The sequence below is a fragment of the Astyanax mexicanus genome, chromosome 13 (genome assembly GCF_023375975.1).
Source record: "Astyanax mexicanus isolate ESR-SI-001 chromosome 13, AstMex3_surface, whole genome shotgun sequence".
Classification (NCBI taxonomy): domain Eukaryota; kingdom Metazoa; phylum Chordata; class Actinopteri; order Characiformes; family Acestrorhamphidae; genus Astyanax; species Astyanax mexicanus.
The window spans coordinates 5,729,472-5,752,031 of record NC_064420.1 but is presented as its reverse complement, the minus strand read 5'-3'; the positions used below and the strand labels follow the sequence as shown (position 1 = coordinate 5,752,031).

Genomic DNA, 22,560 nt, shown 5'->3' with positions numbered 1-22,560 from the left:
GGCATAAAGTTATCCAAAAGCAGTGTGTAAGACTGGTGGAGGAGAATATGATGCCAAGATGCATGAAAACTGTGATTAAAAACCAGGGTTAATGCACCAAATACTGATTTCTGAACTCTTAAAACTTGATATGAATATGTTTTATTTGTATTATTTAAGGTCTGAAATTTGAAAGCTGAAATTGTCCGTGAAACTGAAGTGGTCTCCTAATGTTTTCCAGAGCTGTATGTTTTTTTTTATGTATTTACCAGCTTTTGCAGCGTCTTTAAAGCTAAAATCAGAACCCATCTGCTCCTTTCAGCACTGTATGGATGCACTCACCCAGCTGATGCCCCGGACAGTGCTCTTCTCCATGGAGTATCGATCAGGGAACACTTGGTAATTGTAACTCCGAAACAGATGCATGTTTAAACACGGGCTGGACTTCAGAAGCGGCTCAGGAGCTCTGCAGTTTCCACACATGGCCAAATGTACTGATCCAGATCTGTTCCACCATCCTCACGCGCACAGCTCCGCTCCAGCTGCCCGTTACATCCACTCACTGCCCGGCTCGCGCACCTGCCTGCCCCGCACTGCTGCCTCGCGCTGCTCTCTGCGGGGCTATTCTCCTACTCCTACACGCTTTCTGACAGTGCCCGCCCCTTGCGCTATGATTGGCTAGTGGTATACGCTGTCATGCGCTATGATTGGCTGGTAGCGTGACTATCTTTCCACCTGTATTCAGACAAAACACTCCAGATTAAGCCTATTATAAATGTTCTGAATACCTTTAACTGCCAATAGTATATTTCTTTATCTAATTGATTTTCTACATTGTAGATTAATATTAAAGACATAAAAACAATTAAAGGACACATATGGAATTATGTAGTAAACAGTAAAAAAAAAAAGATCCCCTCATCTAAACCTGGTGAACTGAGATTGTGATTTGAGGTGATTTAATTGGGATGAAAAGTGAAGGAAAAGCAGCAACTATTGTTCAGCACCTCCAGGAACTCCTTCCTTCAAGACGCTGAGAAAACTATTCCAGGTGATTCTCCCTCATGAAGACACTTAGATTAAAATATCACCAAGAGTGTGCAGATCTGTCCTCAAAGATAAATGTGCTGCTTAGTAGCTCTAAAACATATTCTGGTTTGTTTCACACTTTTTGTTTAATAAATAATTCCACATGTATTCCTGTATAGCTTTAATATAGTCAGCATTGAATTTACAATGAAAAAAAAATATATTATTTAAAAGAAATAGAAAACAATACATAATTTAAGATATTACTTTGATTAAACACATTATAACTAGGGCTCTCGATTCATTGCACAGTTTTCAATTACATTTTAACCATCTTAAGGTTAAAACTTTTATTAATGGATTTTACAACAAGTTTATACAACAATTCGTTCCGAGCTTTCACTTGAAGACAACTCAGCGGAGCGGGAGAGGAGAGTTTCAGCGTTATGTCCTAACGTTTACTAACCCCCTTTCACCCCAATTTTGATTTCAAGCTAACTTTTTAAACCATACGCCGTTTTGTCGTGTTAGTTCAGTTCTGTTACAGTTCCCTTGTTGTGGAACTACATTTTGGTGGAATGCACAGTCTGTATTAAAGCATATTCATTATACATTTTTGTGGGTATTTTATTTTCTTTATTCATTTAGTAAAAAAAAAAAAAATTGTATAAAAGCAATAGAACATTGGAGGTCATGTGTCGCCTTCGACTCATGCCTGCGACCAAAGACTTTGGAGCTATTACATTTGATAAAATACTACAAAAAAATAGATAATTCGTGCAAATGCTTTGATTACGTTGTCTGGAAAACCTACAATGATGTATTTATATATATATATATATATATATATATATATATATATATATATATATATATATATATATATATATATATATATATATATTGGCATATGATTGCTTTATCACTTGCTGTTAGTACAAATCCGGATAGCAATCTTATATTATTAGTGCATAGTGTGCAACTGGGACTGAGCCTGAGTTCTGACAAAGAGAGTGTTTTTGTTCCATTTAGCAACTTTTTTTCCCTTTTTTTTCTCTTTCTCTTTTTAGCATAATTGTATCACAGGGAAACGTGATTTACGTGCGTGTCGCTACACTACAGGCGAGTCTGAGCTCACACGAATGCACTCTCATTAAGTGCACACTAATTAGGCTACTGCTTCGAGGTGGCTTTACCCACCTTGATTAACCTGTTAATTCCACCAGCACTGCAGGCTTTTGCCGGGGGCACTAAAGGTTTTTGAGTAAATATGCTTAGCTAAGGTTTAAACTATGCACACTATGTCTGCAGTATTGGGACACCTGCTCATTCAATGTGATTAAAAAGAGTTTATCCTGCTTTTTTTTGAGTAACTGTTTCTACTTTCCAGAGAAAAAGGCTGTTCTAGTTGAATTTTCTTTCTGTGAGCATTGCTGTGAGGATTTGATTGCATTCAGCAACAAGAGTATTAGTGAGGTCGGGATGTTGAATCATCACCACTTCATCCCCCCCCCCCCCCCAACTATAATAAACCAATCAGAGTGTCAATTGCCATTCCCTTTAAAAAACAGATGTTCTCTGATTTTGGCAGATTGCTATTTTAATGGCACAGCGCTTATGCGCTTCTCAGCAGAGGAAACTGACCTGCTTGCTCACACTTGTTCATTGCGTTTATTGTTGATGTAAAAGTTTGCATTGCTGTCAACAGGCATGCGCTATGGGTTTGTGCACTGCTGTATGTGCATGTGTGCATAGCAAGTGAGGGTGGGTATATGCACATTGGGGATGCACCTGTGTTGACAATTCACTGCCAAAATAGCAATGAACATTTGACTCTTGTTATTTGTATGGTTTTATTCAGTCAGTGGTGCACCTCTGTGTTTTCCGTTGCTAAGATAGCAATACACGAGAAATTGACCTAAACACACCTCATTTCCAGACCACCACAGGCACCAGCGTAGACATATTCACAAGCACCGTTGCTATTTAAATGAATTATTTATGAATTATTGATGAATTAAACACATCTTCTATCCCGCATGGAGTGTTTTCATGTCTGTGTGTCCCCTAATAAACCAGAAATTAGCTTCTTTTCCCTCCTAGCTCCACCACTATGCACTTTTTCACCATTACAATGCATATAAACTGCAAACATAAACACTTAAATAACACTACACCCAAAGCTTTACAGTAAATACACACAATTAAAGACAAAATACTGCTATTATCAGTGTGTAAGTTGCCAATTTCCTTTAAGAGCCAGTCACGCTCTGACTCTGGTGCATTGGAATTTTATTGGCACAGTGCTTTGAAGGTGCATGAGCAGCTCACTAATGTGAACAGCAATGTTATTTTATTGTGCATTCCGTTTATTCTTAATATAAAAGTTTGGGTTTGTGAACTGCTAAGCGTCTTTGTGCGTGCGTAATGAGTACAGTGTAATTCGTAGCCAAGATAGGGAAGGAACTGAAGGACAGTTGACTGTTGTCAGGATTTTAATCAGTCAGTGGCGTACCTGTGTTTTCTGCCTGCTGAGATAGCAAAGGGTCAGATGTGTTCCCTCTGAAGTATAAAGTCTTTCCTAACAGCAGGAAGTACAGATTTGTACTATTTAACCAGCCAAAAGGTGCGTTTGTATCACTGTACTAATAAACAAAATATATTTAAAATATATATATTTTCATCTAAACATCTAAACCCAGACAATTTTGGATCATTATGTTCTTGTATTAAGTTGATAAAAATGTTTATAACTTGTTGTACCTCAATATAAGGTTTGTAGTCTTTTAAGTAAAAATCTGTACATATTTTTCATAGTGTGTAGAATGTATCTAATGCTTCTAGCACCATACAGTACAGTAGAATGATTTTATAATGAGTGCAGCTTTAATTATGGGCTGGAACCGTTTGCTAATGTAAACTAAAGCCTCAGGGTGACACAGTATTACACTCTGTACCTTGTTTTTCAGTTTTTAGCTCTCTCTAACTCTCTCTAGCTCTGTAACTCTCCCTCTCTTTCTTTCTCTCTCTCTGTCTCTCTCTCTCTCTCTCCCTCTCTCTTCTATACTTTCTTATCTGTAGCTCACAGCTGCCTGGTAAACCTTGGAGGGGATAAGGCGGCATGCTTACACGCCTCGTTTCACAGCAGCATGCTAAGTGTGAAGCTAATATGGAGCTTTAAAGTTGACATGAGTTTTTCAATCTGCATTTTGTATATCTGAATTTAATTAAATTCTGATTAACTTAAAATATTTAATGGTGTAGTTGATTCATTTTAATTTGAATCATTATTTTTCCATGTTTTGAAATATTTTCAGATTAAACACCAAATTTGCGGTAAATGGGACTCCAAATGGTCCAGCAGGCTAAGCGCTGCCACTATGATCTGGAGATCGCCGGTTAGAATCCTGTTCATGTAGCTTGCCATTGGCTACCAACAGTTGGCCTTGCTCTCTTTGGGTGGGTACAGTAGATGGCGCTCTCTCCCCATGTTACTCCAATGGGTGAGGTCAATCAGCCCAAGGCAGTACAAGGTGACATGCTGATTGGTTTATTTTACATTTTTTCATCCCTTGTTCCTCACATTCACTCCCGTTCACTCCCTTGTTAGCAACCATATGAAACATTCCTGGAACACCTCAGTAAACACCATGACAACCTCCTAGCAACACCTTCTCAATACTAAGACCTTTCAACAGCTTAGCAAAACCTTAGCAACCAACCTACTACCACAGCAACTGCATAATAACGCAGTAGTAACCTTTACAACCAACACCTACAGTATAGCTACACCATAGCAACCATCAACTACACCACAGTAGCATGTTAGGAACCAATGGAAACCACTTTAGCTGTGCTAAGTTTTTAGCCTGGCTTTCTGACTACTTTTATATGCAATATAATGCACATACTGTAAAAATATATGTAAGTAACAAAAATGGAGACCCAAAATAAAGAAAATATATCAGTTTGACTAGCCTTATCTTACCTGGTCAGATGCTGTTCTCCCGGGCGCCAACAATGAAGACACTACTAAAGGGTCTGGTGAGCAGATTCCTGCAGAGGCCACTGGAATGCAGAAGAAAATAATTGCATTAAAACAAGAAAAAGCTGAAAAATTACAGTTTAGTAAGTTTTCAATTTTCATTTTTGTTTCATTTTTATTTAAAAAAATATGAACAAATGTTGTCTCCAGTTATTCTAAGCTAATTAACCCACCCACTCTCTGGCAATGCTCCCAACACTAGGAAGGTCAGGACAAGCACAGTGTGGGCAGTGTGGCAAGTCCTGCTGGAAAATGAAATCTCCATAAAAGTTATCAGCAGAGGGAAGGATTAAGTGCTGACTTTGGACTTGATGTAACACAGTGGATCAACACCAGCAGATGATGGACATGTCTCTCCAAATCATCACTGATTGTGAAAACTTCCCACTAGACCTCAAGCAGTTTAGACTGTGTGTCTCTCCACTCTTCCTCCAGACTCTGCTCCCTTGATTTACAAATGAAATGTAAAATTTACAGATGATCAGTGATGGTTTGGTTTGGAGAGACATGTGATCTGCTGGTGTTGATCCACTGTGTTTTATTATCAAGTCTAAAGTCAGTGCAGAGTTTGTGTTTTCCCGGAAAATCTTACAGCACTTTATGTTCCCTCTGCTACTGACAACTTTTATGGAGATGCAGATTTCATTTTCCAGCAGGACTTGGCACACTGCCCACACTGCCAAAAGTACCAATCGGTCTTATATAATATTCTAAATTCTTGGGTTTTAATTGGCTGTAAGCCATAATCATCAACAATAAAATACCTAAACGCTTAAATAGATCAACCTGTGTGTAATACATCTATATAATGAACTGAATTACTAAAATAAATTTACACATTAGGGTTACTATGCTATTTAAAGTCAGCACAACTCAATTAAATTGAGTAAAAAAGCTGGGTTTAAAGTACACTTAAATAAAAGACATTATGTAAATGTAACTGGAAAATAAGTTATATTTACTCAACTTTACTTTTTTCAGTGCAATCAGTTTTATTTTTTTTACAGTATGACCAGCATGCTTAAAGCAGAGTTATATGCTTGTGGCACAGATAGATAGATGGATGGATGGATGGATGGATGGGTGGGTGGGTGGATGGATGGATGGATGGATGGATGGATGGATGGATGGATGGATGGATGGATGGCAGCCAGTAGCAGTTACACAACACAGTAGAAACAAACAATAAGTGTAGTACAATACAAGAGCACATTGAGGGATATAAGACTCTAAACAAAAAAATTAAAAATATATACATAAATATATAAAAAACAAAAACTATAGAAAGTGTGGAAGTAATCAGTCATAGATATGAGGTAGTACAGTAAATGTTATGTGTTTCTGTTGGCGCTGCATCTGAGAAAAAATGAGCTGTAAACGAGTGCATACTGAGAAAAACACTGATACACACACACACACACACACACACACACACACACACACAGACAGCATCCACTAGGGATCGACCCAATAGGGAACTAGGGGTCCTCACATTCCAGAGTTCACACCCAGGTCAGATAATGGAGATGTCCATCTGAGGAATGTCCGAGCAGACCTCCTCACGCGTTCTGCTGTCCAGCCGTGAGTAATTTCTGACTCTGGGCCTGGTCCTGTTACATAATGCTTATTTAAAACCCCGTCTATTGTTCCAGGAGCGGGGCGGCCCATCCTGGGAGGAGCTCTGTGGGCCAGAAAGGAGCCGCAGTGCTGTTTACAAACTTCATCCAGCCTCTCTCACAAAGACCTTTATCCTTCTCTTTCTTCACCTCCTCTAAACAGACACGTTCAGAGCGGTTATGGCATGATACGCTGTAGGGGTGTCAGTTTGTTAAGGCTCTAATTGTTCTGTTATTTTGTACATGACTGTTTCTGTATTTTTTAATATTCATTTTGTTATGTTTTACATTGCTGTTTTAATAGTGCACACTGCTGCTACCCAAAAAAGCCACTAGATGGCATTACATATATATCTTAATTAAATTATTTAAATTTGACCATTAGTGCCTAATGTGGTGTATTACAGATCACTTGTATCACTTTATATCACTTATATCAAGCCCACCTTTTGAAATAAGATATTGTAAATTAGATGAATCAAACCAAGGACTGACCATAGACTAATCTAAAACTGGCATAGGCCAGTCTGCTGTAAAAAAAAAATAAAGCAAAAAGAAAATCGAGAATCGAATCGAATCGTGACCCTAAAATCGGAAATAAAATCGAATCAAGGATTTAGAGTTGGGCGATATGACCCTTAAATAATATCACGATTATTCATTGTATTTTAGTGATACCGATACACTTGGCAATATGACAAAACACTCAATTAAACAAAACACTTTGATGTACTATTCAGTTTCGTTATGGGCATTAATTTACAGAAAAGCAAGCTTTATTATTCTCTGGCTACGACTTAATTATCTCGTTCCCACGCATTACGATCTTGTTCCCATGCCTTAATAAGCTGTGGGCACGCATTTTTTTTTTTAACATGATATCCCTCTAGGGGCTCCATATGAATGCTATATTCAGCTACTTTAACGCCTAGTTCAGATTAGATATAGCACATCGCTAACTGAGATATTAAAAAATACAAGAATTTTATCAGATTTGTAACAGAAGTCAGTGATCCAGAATGTCATGATTATGCTAATAATTATGCAGCCCAATTATCTCCATATATCCAGAATTAAAGTAAAATAAATGATACTAATCTGTTTCTAGTAGATATATAATGGGAAATAGGAACAGTGTGAATTTTTCTTTTGCCAAAAACAGCAAAAAAAAAAAAATATATATATATAGTACCCTGATGTGATAATTAGATAGGATGGGTGATATGGCATGATATTTCAGGGTATGATATCGTTCAGGATATTCAAAATTATACCACAGTTAGTTCCGATCCTGTAATTTGATTGGCTGAGAGGCGTTTTATGAATGACATTATCAGCCGGTAATGCACTCCATGTATTACATACCGCATACCGCATCACAGAAGTGCCAATATGACACGTCATAGCACTCCCTCTCGTGTATTATTGCTTAAATGTTGGTTATATTATTATTGCGTACAAAACAATATGGCACACCCCATTTAGAAACTGTCATTAAAACAGTAAATCAATTAACTAAACTATTTAATTAACCTTCCAGCACTAAAAGAAGCATTTATATTTGAGGCAAAATTGTCAAAATCAGATTTTTGTCCAAAACAGTCCCAAAAACAGCAATTCTCGCAATAAACATTGACTCTGTGGATCTTTATCTAATACACAAAAACAAAAACACAGACTCCCTCCAGGGAGAACAAACTTTCCCCAAATAATCCAGAGAGAGTGTTCTTCTGTCTGGCTGAGTTCCTATAACAGACTGAAAGCACAGCCTGCAGAAACAAACAGCTCTCCATAATAACAGATACAGCTAACCAGAAGACCACCAGATTCTACCACTGACACACACACCTCCCCTCAGAGTGCAACACACACACACACACAATGTGGGATTGTCTCTAATATATAATTCATACATTATGATCCTTCCTACACAATAAAATCTACAGTGTTAAAATCACAGTGTAAACTTGATTTGGGTTTTTTTTTTATATTATGTGTGTGTGTGTCTTATATGTGTTTATAGGTAAATGGGATTTAGTTGTGGTGAAGCGTTAATCACCCACTTGGTGTTGGGTTGGATTGTGGAGAACCATTGCTTTTTTTTCAGGTTTTGATGCTTTTTTATCTATTAAAGCTTAGATAGGATAAAAAAATAATTAATTCTGTGGTATAGCTCACATTTGATAATGTTTTATAGATACTCTAGTATATAGTTTTAGGTGAAGTAAAAAAAAAATTACAAAAATCAAAAATAGATTCAAACGAATAAACGAAAAAATACCGAATGAACAATTTTGAAAGTTGTTTTAGCCTGTGGGGTAAGATGTGTTAACACTGATGCGGGTTACATATAATTAGTTAATATATGACTACATACAATGTTGAATTAACTCAATTTTAACACTGGGACTAGTCAGTGGGACTATATTTTATCTAGGACAGTGTTAAATTCAACTCTTAAAAAGTTCATTTGGGCTCCGGGTGGTCCAGGCTAAGCGATGCCACTATGATCAGGAGATCACCGATACGAATCCCGTTCATGTAGCTTGCCATCGGCTGCCGGAGCCCTGAAAGAGCACAATTGGCCTTGCTCTCTCTGTGTGGGTAGATGAAGCTCTATCCCCACATCACTCCCAGGGTGATGTCGATCAGCACAAGGCTGCATCTGTGAGCTGATGCATCAGAACCGAGTCTCTGCACTTTCCTACGAGCATGCTGTGATGCTACTCAGCAATGCTGCATTATCAGCAGTTCTAAGAGCAGGGTACGAGCACAGTTTTGCTCAAAATATTGCAATGCACACAACATTATGGGTGACATACCAGAGTTCAAAAGAGGATAAATTGTTGGTGCACGTCTTGCTGGAGCATCTGTGACCAAGACAGCAAGTCTTTGTGATGCATCAAGAGCCACAGTATCCAGGGTAATGTCAGCATTCCACCAAGAAGGACCAACCACATCCAACAGGATTAACTGTGGACGCTGTAAGAGGAAGCTGTCTGAAAGGGATGTTCGGGTGCTAACCCGGATTGCATCCAATAAAAAACATAAAACCGCGGCTGATCAAATGACGGCAGAATTCAATGTGCATCTCAACTCTCCTGTTTCCACCAGAACTGTCTGTCACCACAATAAATTATTGTGGTCTAAAACCAGGTGTTTCAGTTTCATTGTCCAACCCCTGTATATTGAATGTGTATATTAAGTATATTAAATTCAAAATGCACTTTTAGTATTCGTTACCTAATTTAAACATTCTTTAATGCTCTTAAGTATACTTCCAGTTCACAATTGTATATCTGTGTCTGTATCGGGTGCTTAAATGATTTTACCCCTTCCTATTATAACTGTTATAACCTGTTAACCCTTGTGTGGTGTTCATATTTTTGTTACTCGTTCACTTTGTTACTTGTATTTAATTCAGCAAAGTTAAGCAATTTTACATTAAAATGCTTTACACATGCTCGCTTCACCTAAACTGCAAGCAATATAAACAGCTTACATGGTTAATATTTGCCCTTTACCTTTCTTATGTTACATTTCTTTCAAAAAGTGCTACTCTTTTTTTTATTAGTTTTTAATAAAATGTAAAAGAAAATGAATTAAACTCAAGATATGAGTAGAAAATTTGTTTAGTTTTAAATTTACAAATGAAGCAATGTTTATTAGCCCTTGGCCAAACATACTGTATGCAATATAAATGTGTAGGGGGGGGGGGTGTACAGTGTGTGTTTATCGAAAATGATATATGTTTTTCACAAAAAATGAGCCAATGCCAATGAGTTTGAGTTAGAAAAAATATTTTTTTTGTATCATTTAATGAAAAATTAAAACGGGTCCCACAGACCCGAACACCACACAAGGGTTAAAAAGAGGAGGTTTACACTTGAAAACAAGGAGTAGAAATAAAAAAAGAGAAATCAGATTTAAATTTCTGTTGCATTCATTTATTTAGGTTAGCTTAATTAATTCAATAAATACAGCAGATCGATTTTATAGTGTATGATCAGCCTCCATCAGCCTTCACACTCCACTACGTTTACAAACACTCACATTCACGCTCACACAGTATGTTCTTCTCGTTCCCCCGCACACTGACGCATATATACTCACACATTCCCACACATCACCTGGAAGAAGCCCAACAGAACTCACCGATGCTGCCTTTCCTCCGCCTGAACAGAAGCTGCTTGAGTAGACTGTACATCGTAAGTCTTTCACATGTCCTCACCAGGGCCTACAGGGTCACAGAGCTCCGCAGCCGCAGCTCAGCAGCTCTGACTCTGAGCCTCTCAGCCTCTCTGCACACTGTTGGACGTTTGTTTCTCTGTGTGTATGTTTATGTGTGTAAGTCTGTGTGTGTGTGTGTGCGGTAGAGAAAGAGAAAGTGTGTGTGAAAGAGAGAGAGAGAGACAGAGAGAGAGACACACACACACACACACACACTGAAACAGTCTCAGGAATCCAGTTTTCCCGCTCGTGACCTCCACGTGGTAACGTCTGCCCTGTTTTTCTGCTTTGATAAGGAACACCACACAGTTACCCCTGATCAGATAGCATCATTAAGATAGAGTGCTATTGTCTACTGTTCTCCTACTGAGCGAGTCACTATGTGACATGTCCCAAACTTGAGCTGTCAGAACAGTGCTTTACATGCACTATAGAATAGTTTAATGACTATAGAGTACCAGTAAAAAGATTAGACGCACCATACATTGGTGATATTGGTGATTAATTTAGTTTTTTTTTTTTCATTATTTTAAATAATGTCCTGAATTGTAGATTAATACTAAAGTCATCCAAACTATGAAGGAAAACATATGGAATTATTTAGTACATTAAACTTCAAAATAAGCTCCTTTTGCTTAGATTAACAGTTTTGCACATCTTGGCTGCATTTTCTCAGTCAGTTTTATGAGGTAGAGTCACCTGGAATTCAGGCTTTCAGTTAACAGCTGTGCTGCTGAACTCATCAAGAGTTAATTACTTGAATTTCTTGTCTCTTAATGTGTCATCAGATGAGAGCATCAGTTGTAAAGTTGTGTAGAGGTAGAGTTACAAGTATACAGTAAATAACTCTATTTGAGTAAAGTTCTAATCCAGATTATGTCAAGAACTACTCGACTTTGTAAAGAAAAATATATTTTAAGAAAGAAACTTTGAAAGTATCCTCAAGTGCAGTCACAACGACCATCAAAAACGTTATGATAAAACTCTCTCTCATCAGGACCGCCCCAGGAAAGGAAGAGCAAGAGTTCCCTCTGTTGCACAGGATTATCAATGTTTATCAAAGTTATCAGCCTCACAGGTAAGATCACCTGAATGCTTCACAGAGTATTTTGGTTTGTTTAATAATTTTCAGTGACTCCATGATTCTATATGTTTTCTTTATAGTGTGAATGACTGGATAAGTATTAGTTTAATGTAGGAAAGAAAATAAACAATAGTAGCTGCAACACTGTGAAGCTCCAGCTCATCCAGCTCTTTAATATTAATCTACAATGTTGAAAATGAATTCATTAAAGAAATAAATAAATAAAAAAACATTAAATGAAAAGGTGTGTCCAAACATTTGACTGGTATTGCATATTGTAATGTGCGACCTTTTTGGAGATTAAAGTATATCAGTTTATAGTACCCAACATGGGGATAGCATATGTATTATTATTAATTATTATTAATTATTTCAGTAATTCAGTTCAAAATGTAAAACTCATATATTATATAGATGTATTAAAGACAGTGATCTATTTTAAGCCTTTATTTCAATGAAAACCCAAAAATCAGTGTCTCAAAAAAGTTTGAATATTATTTAAGACTAATTGGTACTTTTGGCAGTGTGGGCAGTGTGCCAAGTCCTGCTGGAAAATGAAATCTGCATCTCTATTAAAGTTGTCAGCAGAGGGAGGCATGAAGTGCTGTAAGATTTTGAGGGAAAACAAAACTGCACTGACTTTAGACTTGATAATAAAACACAGTGGATCAACACCAGCAGATGACAGACATGTCTCTCCAAACAAACCATCACTGATTGGTGGAAACTTCACACTAGACCTCGAGCAGTTTGGACTGTGTGTCTCTCCACTCTTCCTTCAGACTCTGCTCCCTTGATTTACAAATGAAATGCAAAATTGACTGATGATCAGTGAGGGTTTGAAGAGACATATCATCTGCTGCTGTGGGTCCACATATTTACATTTTCATTTATACCTTCATTCCGATTAAAGACTGCGCCATAATGCACGTTTTAAAAGTACTTTTCACATGCTCGGTGCAACTACCACTCTCACCAAAATGGACTCACCTATGGACTGTCACTTTAATAAAACAAACAGGAGACCGAGATCAATCTTAAACTAACACAGATGATTATCAGCACATGGAGACAAGATGTTTCAGATGTATTGTAAGACTGTATCACCGAAACCCTGATTCAGCCATGGTTTAACTCATCTCAAGAGTTCTGACAGTACCTGATGTCATTACAATGGCAAAACTCCAAAAAACTCCAAAACTCGTATAGATCATCTCAGCTCAGTCTAAAAAAAGCAACACAACATCAAAACATTATAACCTTTCCTTCTTATCCAACACAGCTTCTAACTGCCATCTAGTGTTTAGCTGCAGATACTGCAGGGTACATCCTTCCACTACCCCAACTACCTGAAATGCCTGCTACACTTAAAAAACTAAAGACCTTTTGTGTTACTAAGCATTGTAAAAGTGTTAGTGTGGAGTATTTTATAATGTCATATGGATCTTTTATTTTCATAAACCATAAACAACATGAATAAAAAGTGTTCTAAATCACATTAAATTAGTAAAAATTAGCTGTTACTTTGCCTCAAAGGCTCTAGTACTAATGTTTGTCCAGTTCAGTGGGCAGGGCCAAGTTACTTTTTCATTGGTCTATAAACTGCAAACCTGGCAACCTGGAGTGGAGGTAATTTTGGGGAATAAGCAGCAGTTGGAGTCAGACGTCATACCCAGATATCCGTCACATACCACACAGATCTAGTTATAAATTACTGGCCTTAGCTCAACTGACAAGAAATAACTGTGTTTACATTTAAATGTTTCTTTAACCCTTTCAGTAAAAAAAAAAAATAAATAAAATAATAATAATATATATATATATATATACATATATATATATATATATATATGTATATATATATATATATATATATATATATATATATATATATTCCAATTAACTATAATCATAATTAATTGTTTTTTTTATTTTATTTTAATTGCATTGGAAGCCTGTGTGTTATAATTTATCATTTATGTTGACCTTTTTGTTTCACAAACCATCCCTAAACCTTAAAAAAAAAAAAAAATATATATATATATATATATATATATATATATATATATATATATATATATATATATAATGTGTTCTAAACTGTTCCTTTGCCTCAAGGGCTCTATTACTAATGTTTTCTAGTTCAGTGGGCGGGGCCAAGTTACTTTTTCATTGGTCTATAAACTTATTTATTTGCTGGGTTAAGGTCTAATCTGATGTGCAACAAAACATTTAAAATTAGAAAAAATACATAATGTCCATTGTAATGGATGCAGAGTCTGAAAGAGTTCATATCTAATGACACATCCTGAAATTTTATCACTTACAAAATCCTTTACGGTCCTTTAATTTACAAATTAAGAATGTTTTTCTTTCTCCTTTAATTCACGATTCAGAGGATATGAGAAAATAACAGGAGTGACTGTGGTTATAGGGAGCGGGTTGATGACGATTATTTCTATTTATTTCATTTTATCTCATCTTTTTTCATCCTGTTATCTCACACAATTAGCTTTGAAAACACTAAAGGGAAAGATACTTTTAGTGTTATCTCTGTCTTTCTGTGGGTCTGTGTGTGTGTGTGTGTGTGTGTGTGTATATACACAGTTCCTGTGGGAGAGGGAGTGGGATTTCCTGCAGCCCATCATCACCGCCCTGCTGAAACATAGAGTACATTCCCTCAGTGCTATTTTCAACATCTCTGTGTCTCTCTGACTCACACACACACACACACACACACACACAAAATTGTGTTTTAATGATGTTGCATGTGGAATCAGGATTAAAAATAAATATTTTTTTTATACTAATTTTGTTGCAAAGCAAACAAATATATATGCTTATATATATTTATAATATATAATATATATATTTATATATGGGTTATATATGCTTGTAGGTAAATTGAATTTTGTCGTTTCCACTAGACCACTGAAGTTGTGTGTCATTCTGTAGTCCTCGTACGGCTTCCGTGTCTAAGCATTTTTTCCCAATGAGAAAAATGAATAGGGTTTTTAAAAACCCGCCTCTGTCACATTCTGTGGTAAATAAATCTGTTTAGATCCCTGTACATTTTTCTCTGTGTACATTTTACTCCTGAACATCACTGGATCTTCTAAATTACGAGATCGTTTAAGAGTCGTAATGAGAAAAATGCTAACTTTAAGCTAATGCTACAGCACTGGAGTGAACTGAACTCCCGGCGCCGCTGCAGAGATTAGCAGGGGACTGTTTTCGGCGCAACACCAGAGAACTCCGGCAGTAAATATACAGCGTATTAAACACAGCTGAGCCAACTAATGAACTAACTGCGCTTACTGAGGAGAGCTGAGAGTGATACAGCATAAAATCACTAAAACAGGTCAGTGATTAAACCCTTCGGGGAAGCGCTGCTGAACTTTCTCTTGTTATCTGCTAATAATCAAATCCGCGATCTGACCGGAGTTCACTGTTGTGATACAGAATCCAGTCCGGGGTCATTTCCAGCCGCTGTGCTATGACGTCAGTAAAGCATTAGCTTAAAGTTAGCATTTTTCTGATTACTCCCCTTAAACGATCTCGAAATTCAGAGGATCCAGTGATATTTAGGAGGTAAATGTACACAGAATAAAACGTACAGGGTTCTGAACATATTTATTTACCACAGAATGTGACAGAGGCCAGTTTTTGAAAAGCCCATTCAAATCCCGTATTGACTTGAACCGCTTAGACACGGAACCCCAAAGGGACCCCAAATATGGGCATAAACAACATGGCGCCGACTACAAAATGACGACACGACTTCAGTGGTCTCTGGTGGCGTGTTATTCACTCTCTTGGTGTTGGGTTCGAGGGTGGATAAGGGTCTCCACTGGAGATTTGCTGTATTATTTAAAAAATCATTGTTTATTTGGTAGTCTTTCATGGATTCTCCTGTTTAAATAAAGCTTTCTCAGGCCTTTTTTTTCCTGGGGTATATGTAACATGTTAGAAATTCATGTATATAGTATATTCTGGTCTATAGAATTTAAAAAGTAACAGAGTAATAAAAAAATAAATTAAAAATTAAATTGAGATGATAAATAAAACATTAAATTCTGCCTATGTAGTAAAAAAAAATTAACACTGGTGCATGCTAATTAACTTTTGTAGTAGAGTTATTTTAACGTGGTAGCGAGTGGGACCACATGTTATGTGTTAAATTTAACTGTGCAGGCCCACTGAAAGCACTTTGGCTAAATTTAGCTCATCTAAGTAGGCTATAGGCATCTATAATGCAATATACAAGCTGGAACTTAGTTTCTTGGTATTGACATTTAACATGTTACAAACACAGCATGTGATGTACTATGCTTATGATTCAGAACCCATAAAAACGTATAATATGCTTATAATGTGTTAAATATGTTTATAATTCCATTCAGTAACTACTTAAGTATAATGCTACCAATAGCAAAGAAATAACTTGCTCTTACAGCCTACAACACCGAGTCCAAGTAGCCAACCATTCCATACAATTATAATTCAAGTATATTTATGAGAAGGTAATCCATGGGGAAGTGTAGGGACTACACATTGATGGTGAGTGTCAGTGAAAAGAGGACACTTCCAGTATGCAAAAAGATGTTTCCAGTAGCCAATAGAAAAGATGTGAGTTTTACTCAAGGTTGACATGCCCAAATATAAACCAAATACTGAACTGTACTGTTAAAAAGGTTTACTGTTGTAATTTGCCCGTATTTTTACAGGATTTTTTTCACACATTCGCATGATCAGACTCACACACAGCTAAATAAAGACAGTAGCTCATGTTTTAGAACAGTCTGTACACAGTAATTGTCATAAATCCTTCTATAAATCCACCTTTCCTTAGTTCTTTCCTTCCTTTGCCAACCAACTGCCAGCTCGGAAACAAGGGAGAGGCCACTTTATGCCAGCTGAGTTGAAATGAGTGATGGTGGTGTGAAGAACAGTACAAAGTAAGTCTGGATGAGTTGAGTTTACTTTTTTTAAGTAAAGTTTACTGAAAACGTACAACTTAGAAAGGTAATTATGCCTAAATTGTAAGTTAATTTAATTGATGATTTTTGCTATATCACTTGGTTTGAATTTTGTCTTTTAGGTATACATTTAGAGGATCTTAAGCAGGGGTGTCTAAACTTTTTTGCGCACCCTCTCCGCTTTTAGACTCTTCGGTCCTTTTTTCTGCGCTAGAAATGTGCACCCTCTCCGCTTTTAGACTCTTTGGCCCGTTTTTCTGCGCTAGAAATGCACACTCTCTCCGCTTTAAGACTCTTTTGCCCGTTTTTCTGCGCTAGAAATGCGCACCCTCTCCGCTTTTAGACTCTTTGGCCCGTTTTTCTGCGCTAGAAATGCGCACCCTCTCCGCTTTTAGACTCTTTGGCCCGTTTCTGACACCTAGCGTTAAAACTTTGAATCTCACATTATAAAAACCTGCTTAACAGCGGGCCAACTTTCATTCTATTTCTAAAATACCTCGCGGGCCACTCCAAAAAAGAAAACGGGCCGCAAATGTCCCGCGGGCCGTAGTTTGGACAACCCTGATCTAAAGTAAGGAACTAGATGAAGTTAGATGAAGAAAGAAGATAGATAGATATTTAAGTATATCTTTTCATGGGACAACACTGAAAAAATGACACTTTGACACAGTGCAAAGTAGTCTGTGTGCTGCTTATATAACTTTTATAAGTGTAAATTTATTCTTCCCTCATAATAACTCAATATACAGCCATTAATGTCTAAACCACCATCAACAAAAGTGATTACACCCTAAGAGACTACAAGCCTAAACGTCCAAATTGAGCACTGCTCTCACATTCTCTCATACTGGTCACTGAAAGTTCCAACATGGCACCTCATGGCAAAGAACTATCTGAGGATCTTAGAAGACAAATTGTTGCACTACATGAAGATGGCCAAGGCTACAAGAAGATTGCCAACACCCTGAAGCTGAGCTGCAGCACAGTGGCCAAGATCGTCCAGCGTTTTAAAAGAGCAGGGACCACTCAGAACAGACCTCGCGTTGGTCGTCCAAAGAAGCTGAGTGCATGTGATCAGCATCACATTCAAAAGCTTCACACAGACTACTTTTCATTGTACTTATCTACAGAAATGTGAGGGGTGTACTCACTTTTGTGATACACTATATAAAGTAAACAGTATAACAGTAAGACCCAACCAGCACAAGTTAGCAGCTCAGAAAATGATGCTTGCTCTTACAGCCTACAACATTGAGGTCAGACATTTAACCATAATAGACGATGTACAAGTTTACCTAAGGCAGCCTATGGGGGAAAGACTACACACTGATGGTGAACGTCAGAAACTCTGGGGGACACACAGAATGCAAATTGCTGGTGCCAGAACCCAATAGAAATGAAGCTGGCTATGCCAACAAACTGAATTCAGTTATTGTTCATTAAGTTCATTCAACTCAAAGATCAAAGAACTGTATTTGTGGCTGCAAATGTTCACTTAATTTAAAGTAGTTGAGTAATATTTTAATATATATCCAATATCTAATTAAAATAGTTTAATTATATACAGAATTAAGGTTGTAAGTATATAGGTCTGCAACTGTTTTAATCTTTTACACATCTAAACCCACAGTATTTTCTTCTGTTTCCTGTCTTCTCAGCATTACAGCACTTTCACTTCTACTGAACTCTTAACAATTGCTGACTGTAACACCAGCCCAAACCTATACAAAAAAACACTGCTGCCCACAATCTAATCTCCTGTACAGTACCAGTCAAAAGTCTGGACACAACTTTTTCATTCAATGTTTTTTATTTTATTTATGTGTTATTTTTTTATGTAGTATGTAGTAAATATATGTAAATGAATACTGAAGTCATTTAGACTGTGAAGGAACACATAAGGAATCATGTAGTAACTAAAAAGTTACATAGAATCCAAAATACTCTGTGAAGAAGCATTTAGGTGCTCTTATCTTGGGGTGCTGTTAACATGTGGTTTCTGAGGCTGGTAACTTTGAAGCTCTTGCTCTTTTTTTCCTTGGGCAGGTCTGATGAGTGCCAGTTTCATCATAATGTTTTTGATGGTTTTTTGCAGTGACTGTACTTGAGGATACTTTCAAAGTTATTGAAATGTTTCGGATTGACTGACCTTCATTTCTTATAATATTTTTTCTTTACTACGTAATACAGTTTACACCGATACTGACATGCCACATGCCATAACACAGGAATGATTATTGTGTCCCATGAGTTTAGCCATGTCCATGAAAGGTAATAAACATTGCAGTGACCTGCACTGAATATGTATTTGACTTCTGTAAATTTAAGTTGTTTGCCTGATTGCATAGACAATTATAGCCAGAAGCTTGCAGTCACAATCATGACAATCCAGTACTGTGCTGTCCACTGTGGGTGGTAATGCCATTTATTATGCATTCCCAGTACATATGTAACAATATGGATCAAGAATGTTAAATACCTGCACGACTTCAAAAATGGAACGTTCCATCCATCTGCTTCAACTATTAGGCCTCGCTACATCACCTTGCCATGAGCACACAGGTCAGTCTTTAACCTCAGAAGTTGACACCTCAGAAGTTATATAGGTATGTAGATGTGTAGATGCATTCCAAAGGCTATTTTAATTCCAATTCAGTACCGACCCTTTTTTTTTTTAAGTTTTAAGTATGGTGCAATCAAGGACCTATTAAAGGACATTGCTGCCCAATCTGGAGCACTGAATAGAGTCCTCAAAAGGTAAATTAAAGAGTTAATGGACAAATTAATGGGGCCATGTATGGTAAGATTTTAAGCCAAAAGCTCCTTTCATCTGTGAGAGCATTGCTGATGCACTGAAGATGGAACATGGCTGGGTCTTCCAGCATGACAATGATCCCAAACACAACACTAGAGCAATGAAGGAGTAGCTCCATAAAAAGCATTTTAAGGTCCTGGGGTGTCCTAGTCCTAGGAATGGGCCAAAATACCAGCTACAGTGTGTGCAAACCTGTTGAAGACTTACATGAAACATTTGAACTCTTTCATTGCCAACAAAGGTTATGTTACAAAGTATTGCTCGATCCTGCTGCTTTGCACTGTGTAAAATCAGAAAACTTTGACCGTTTCTTACACAACAGGCCACCCAACTCTTGGTACAAGCAGTGGTCATCTCACGCCTCAACAATTGGAATGCCATACTAACTGGTCTCATGGCCTGTTGTAGTAAAACCACTCCAGATCATCCAGAATGCAGCAGCACGTCTAGTCTTCAACCAGCCAAAACCAATCGGCACATGTTACCCCACTGCTCATTGAGCTCCATTGGCTACCAATTGCTGCTCGTATTAAATTCAAAGCTCTTACAATCACCTACAAAGGTGATGACAGAACAGCTCCTTCCTACCTGCACTGATCACTCCTGAAGGCTTACGCTACCTCCCGGCCGCTGCGCTCCTCCAATGAACGTCGCCTTCTTTCCTCCTCTTCTATCCCACTATTTCCATTTGACCTCCTTTAGACCCTTCTATTCTAACTTCTATTACTATACGTACATCAGTATTGTAAGTCACTTTGGACAAAAGCGTCTGACAAATGTAATGTAATATAATGTTATAGAGGACATAATATAATATGCTAATAACCAAATACTTATTTTCCACCATCATTTATAGATCTTTCTCTTACCTTTCTCTTAAGTAGAAGAGCTTTCACAATCAGTGGCTGTCTAAATACCACTATAAATGCTCTAAATTAAATGTTTTTTGGAGAAATGATTTAGCACTAATCACTAATGCTGAAAATTCAGTACCCCCCACAGGTGTAAAGATGTACTTACTTGTAGTGATGCTGTCCCGAGTTGCAGCTTCTGCACTTCTCCTTTGTTCTGTACGTTTTTTACTCCAGGCTATTAAACAGGATTCCTCATCCTCCATCTTTCTTTCTTTTTTTTGTCGGTTTCTATCTTTATCTGTCTCTTATGCTCTCTCTTTCTCTCTCTCTCTCTCTTTCACTCAGATTGTGCTGGTGTTGTCTGATGGAGGGAGAGGATGTATCTGAGCTGATTTCTGTCGAGTGAGTGCAAGTAAGATATTTGCCAACTTCCTGCCCTTCTGTGATTGGCCATGTGAAATGACTCCTGGGGCTGTACGCATGTGTGTGTGTTTATGTGTATGTGTGTGTTATTCTTGTTATTTATATATAATATTGTACAAAATACTACAAAATACTATCAACACTGTTGAGTTACAATACAAAATTTAGAATTTATATATGATTAAATACTATCAAATACTAAAAAATACAAACCCACTGCTGGATTACAATACAAAAATTGGCAATTAAAAGTGCAGAATGGTTTTTATTTATTATACAATTTGCCATGTTTTAGATTATTTAGATTAAATTATTATATTCGATCCTTAGTTATATGTATTATATTGTTAAATGTGAGAATAATGTAAATTAGAATGATAATGATAATTATGATCATGTTTTTCATGACATGTGATCACATAAAAAAAATTGTGTAAACCTCATCTTGACCTTACTGTACGCAGCAGAGTGACTAAGGGAAACGGACAAGACACAGCTGTGTATGTCTGTCTGCACACACTCTCATTCTCATACACACACACACACACACACACAGCCGGGCCTTCCAGCTGATCACACATGCGAAGCTGCATCAATCCATGTGCTGTCAAAAAGTGCCCTCTGTCACACAGCACTCACGCATCGATTATCGAGTGTAATATTGATCTGCGTTTTTAAAAATCTGCGCTTGAAAATGTATCACACACTCAAAGGGTCAACAAGAACATTCCGAGCAATGCGGACCCCCTTTTTTCTCATGTAAAACAAACAAAAAAAATCCAGAATGATAAGGTTCTTAGTTTATACACTGTCTGTTGTAAAAAAAAAAAAAAAAAAAAAAGTCACACGCTCTATATCTAATATCTGTTTGGACCGCCTTTAGCTTTGATAACAGCATGCATTAGCTCTCGCATTGATTCCACAAGCTTCTGCCAGTGTCACAACATTCATTTCTGTACAGAGCTGCATTCATTTTCCCTCATGATCTTGTATTGGTATGTGATGGAGATTTGGAGCACTGCACCAAGTCTTTACCAGCACGTCCCAAAGATTCACAATGGGGTTCAGGTCTGGACTCTGTGGTGAACTCTCTCAATCCATGTGTGAAAATGATTTCTTAAATTTACACAGCGGTATATTCAGAGTTCTATTCTGAGTTCTATTTGCATTATGTGTGTGGAAATGCTCTTACTTTCATCATTAAACATATTCTAGTGTTGTGTGATCACGATCACTATCATTTAAGATTTTTTTCCAGACACATTCCTTCCCCCCCAAAAAAATTGGGCGGCACGGTGGTTTAGTGGTTAGCACGTTCGCCTCCCAGCACTGGGGTCTTGGGTTCAAGTCCCTATCTGGGTGGAGTTTCTATGTTTCTCCCTGTGTCTGTGTGGGTTTCCTCCGGGGACTCCGGTTTCTTCCCACAGTCCAAAAACATGGAGATCAGGGGTGGGTTTCCCGAAAGCTTCGTAACGCTAAGAACTTCGTTAACTCGTACTTAAGATT

General features: G+C 37.4%; 1 protein-coding gene across 5 annotated transcripts in view; it reads right to left on the bottom strand.

Moving 5' to 3' along the window:
• rapgef3 (Rap guanine nucleotide exchange factor (GEF) 3) overlaps positions 1-20,987 on the bottom strand; it is a 90,272-nt gene extending 69,285 nt beyond the window's left edge. For 2 of the 5 annotated variants that reach the window (XM_022677263.2, XM_022677265.2), the window contains exon 1: positions 322-588. In XM_022677263.2, the coding sequence (XP_022532984.1) occupies positions 322-462 (141 nt within the window). In that variant the 5' untranslated portion in view covers positions 463-588. Of the gene's footprint in view, positions 1-321; positions 589-4,996; positions 5,077-10,824; positions 10,967-20,797 lie in introns of those variants that run through there. The other 3 variants (XM_022677261.2, XM_022677262.2, XM_022677264.2) reach the window with 3 other exon arrangements.
• Positions 20,988-22,560: the final 1,573 nt, after the last annotated feature.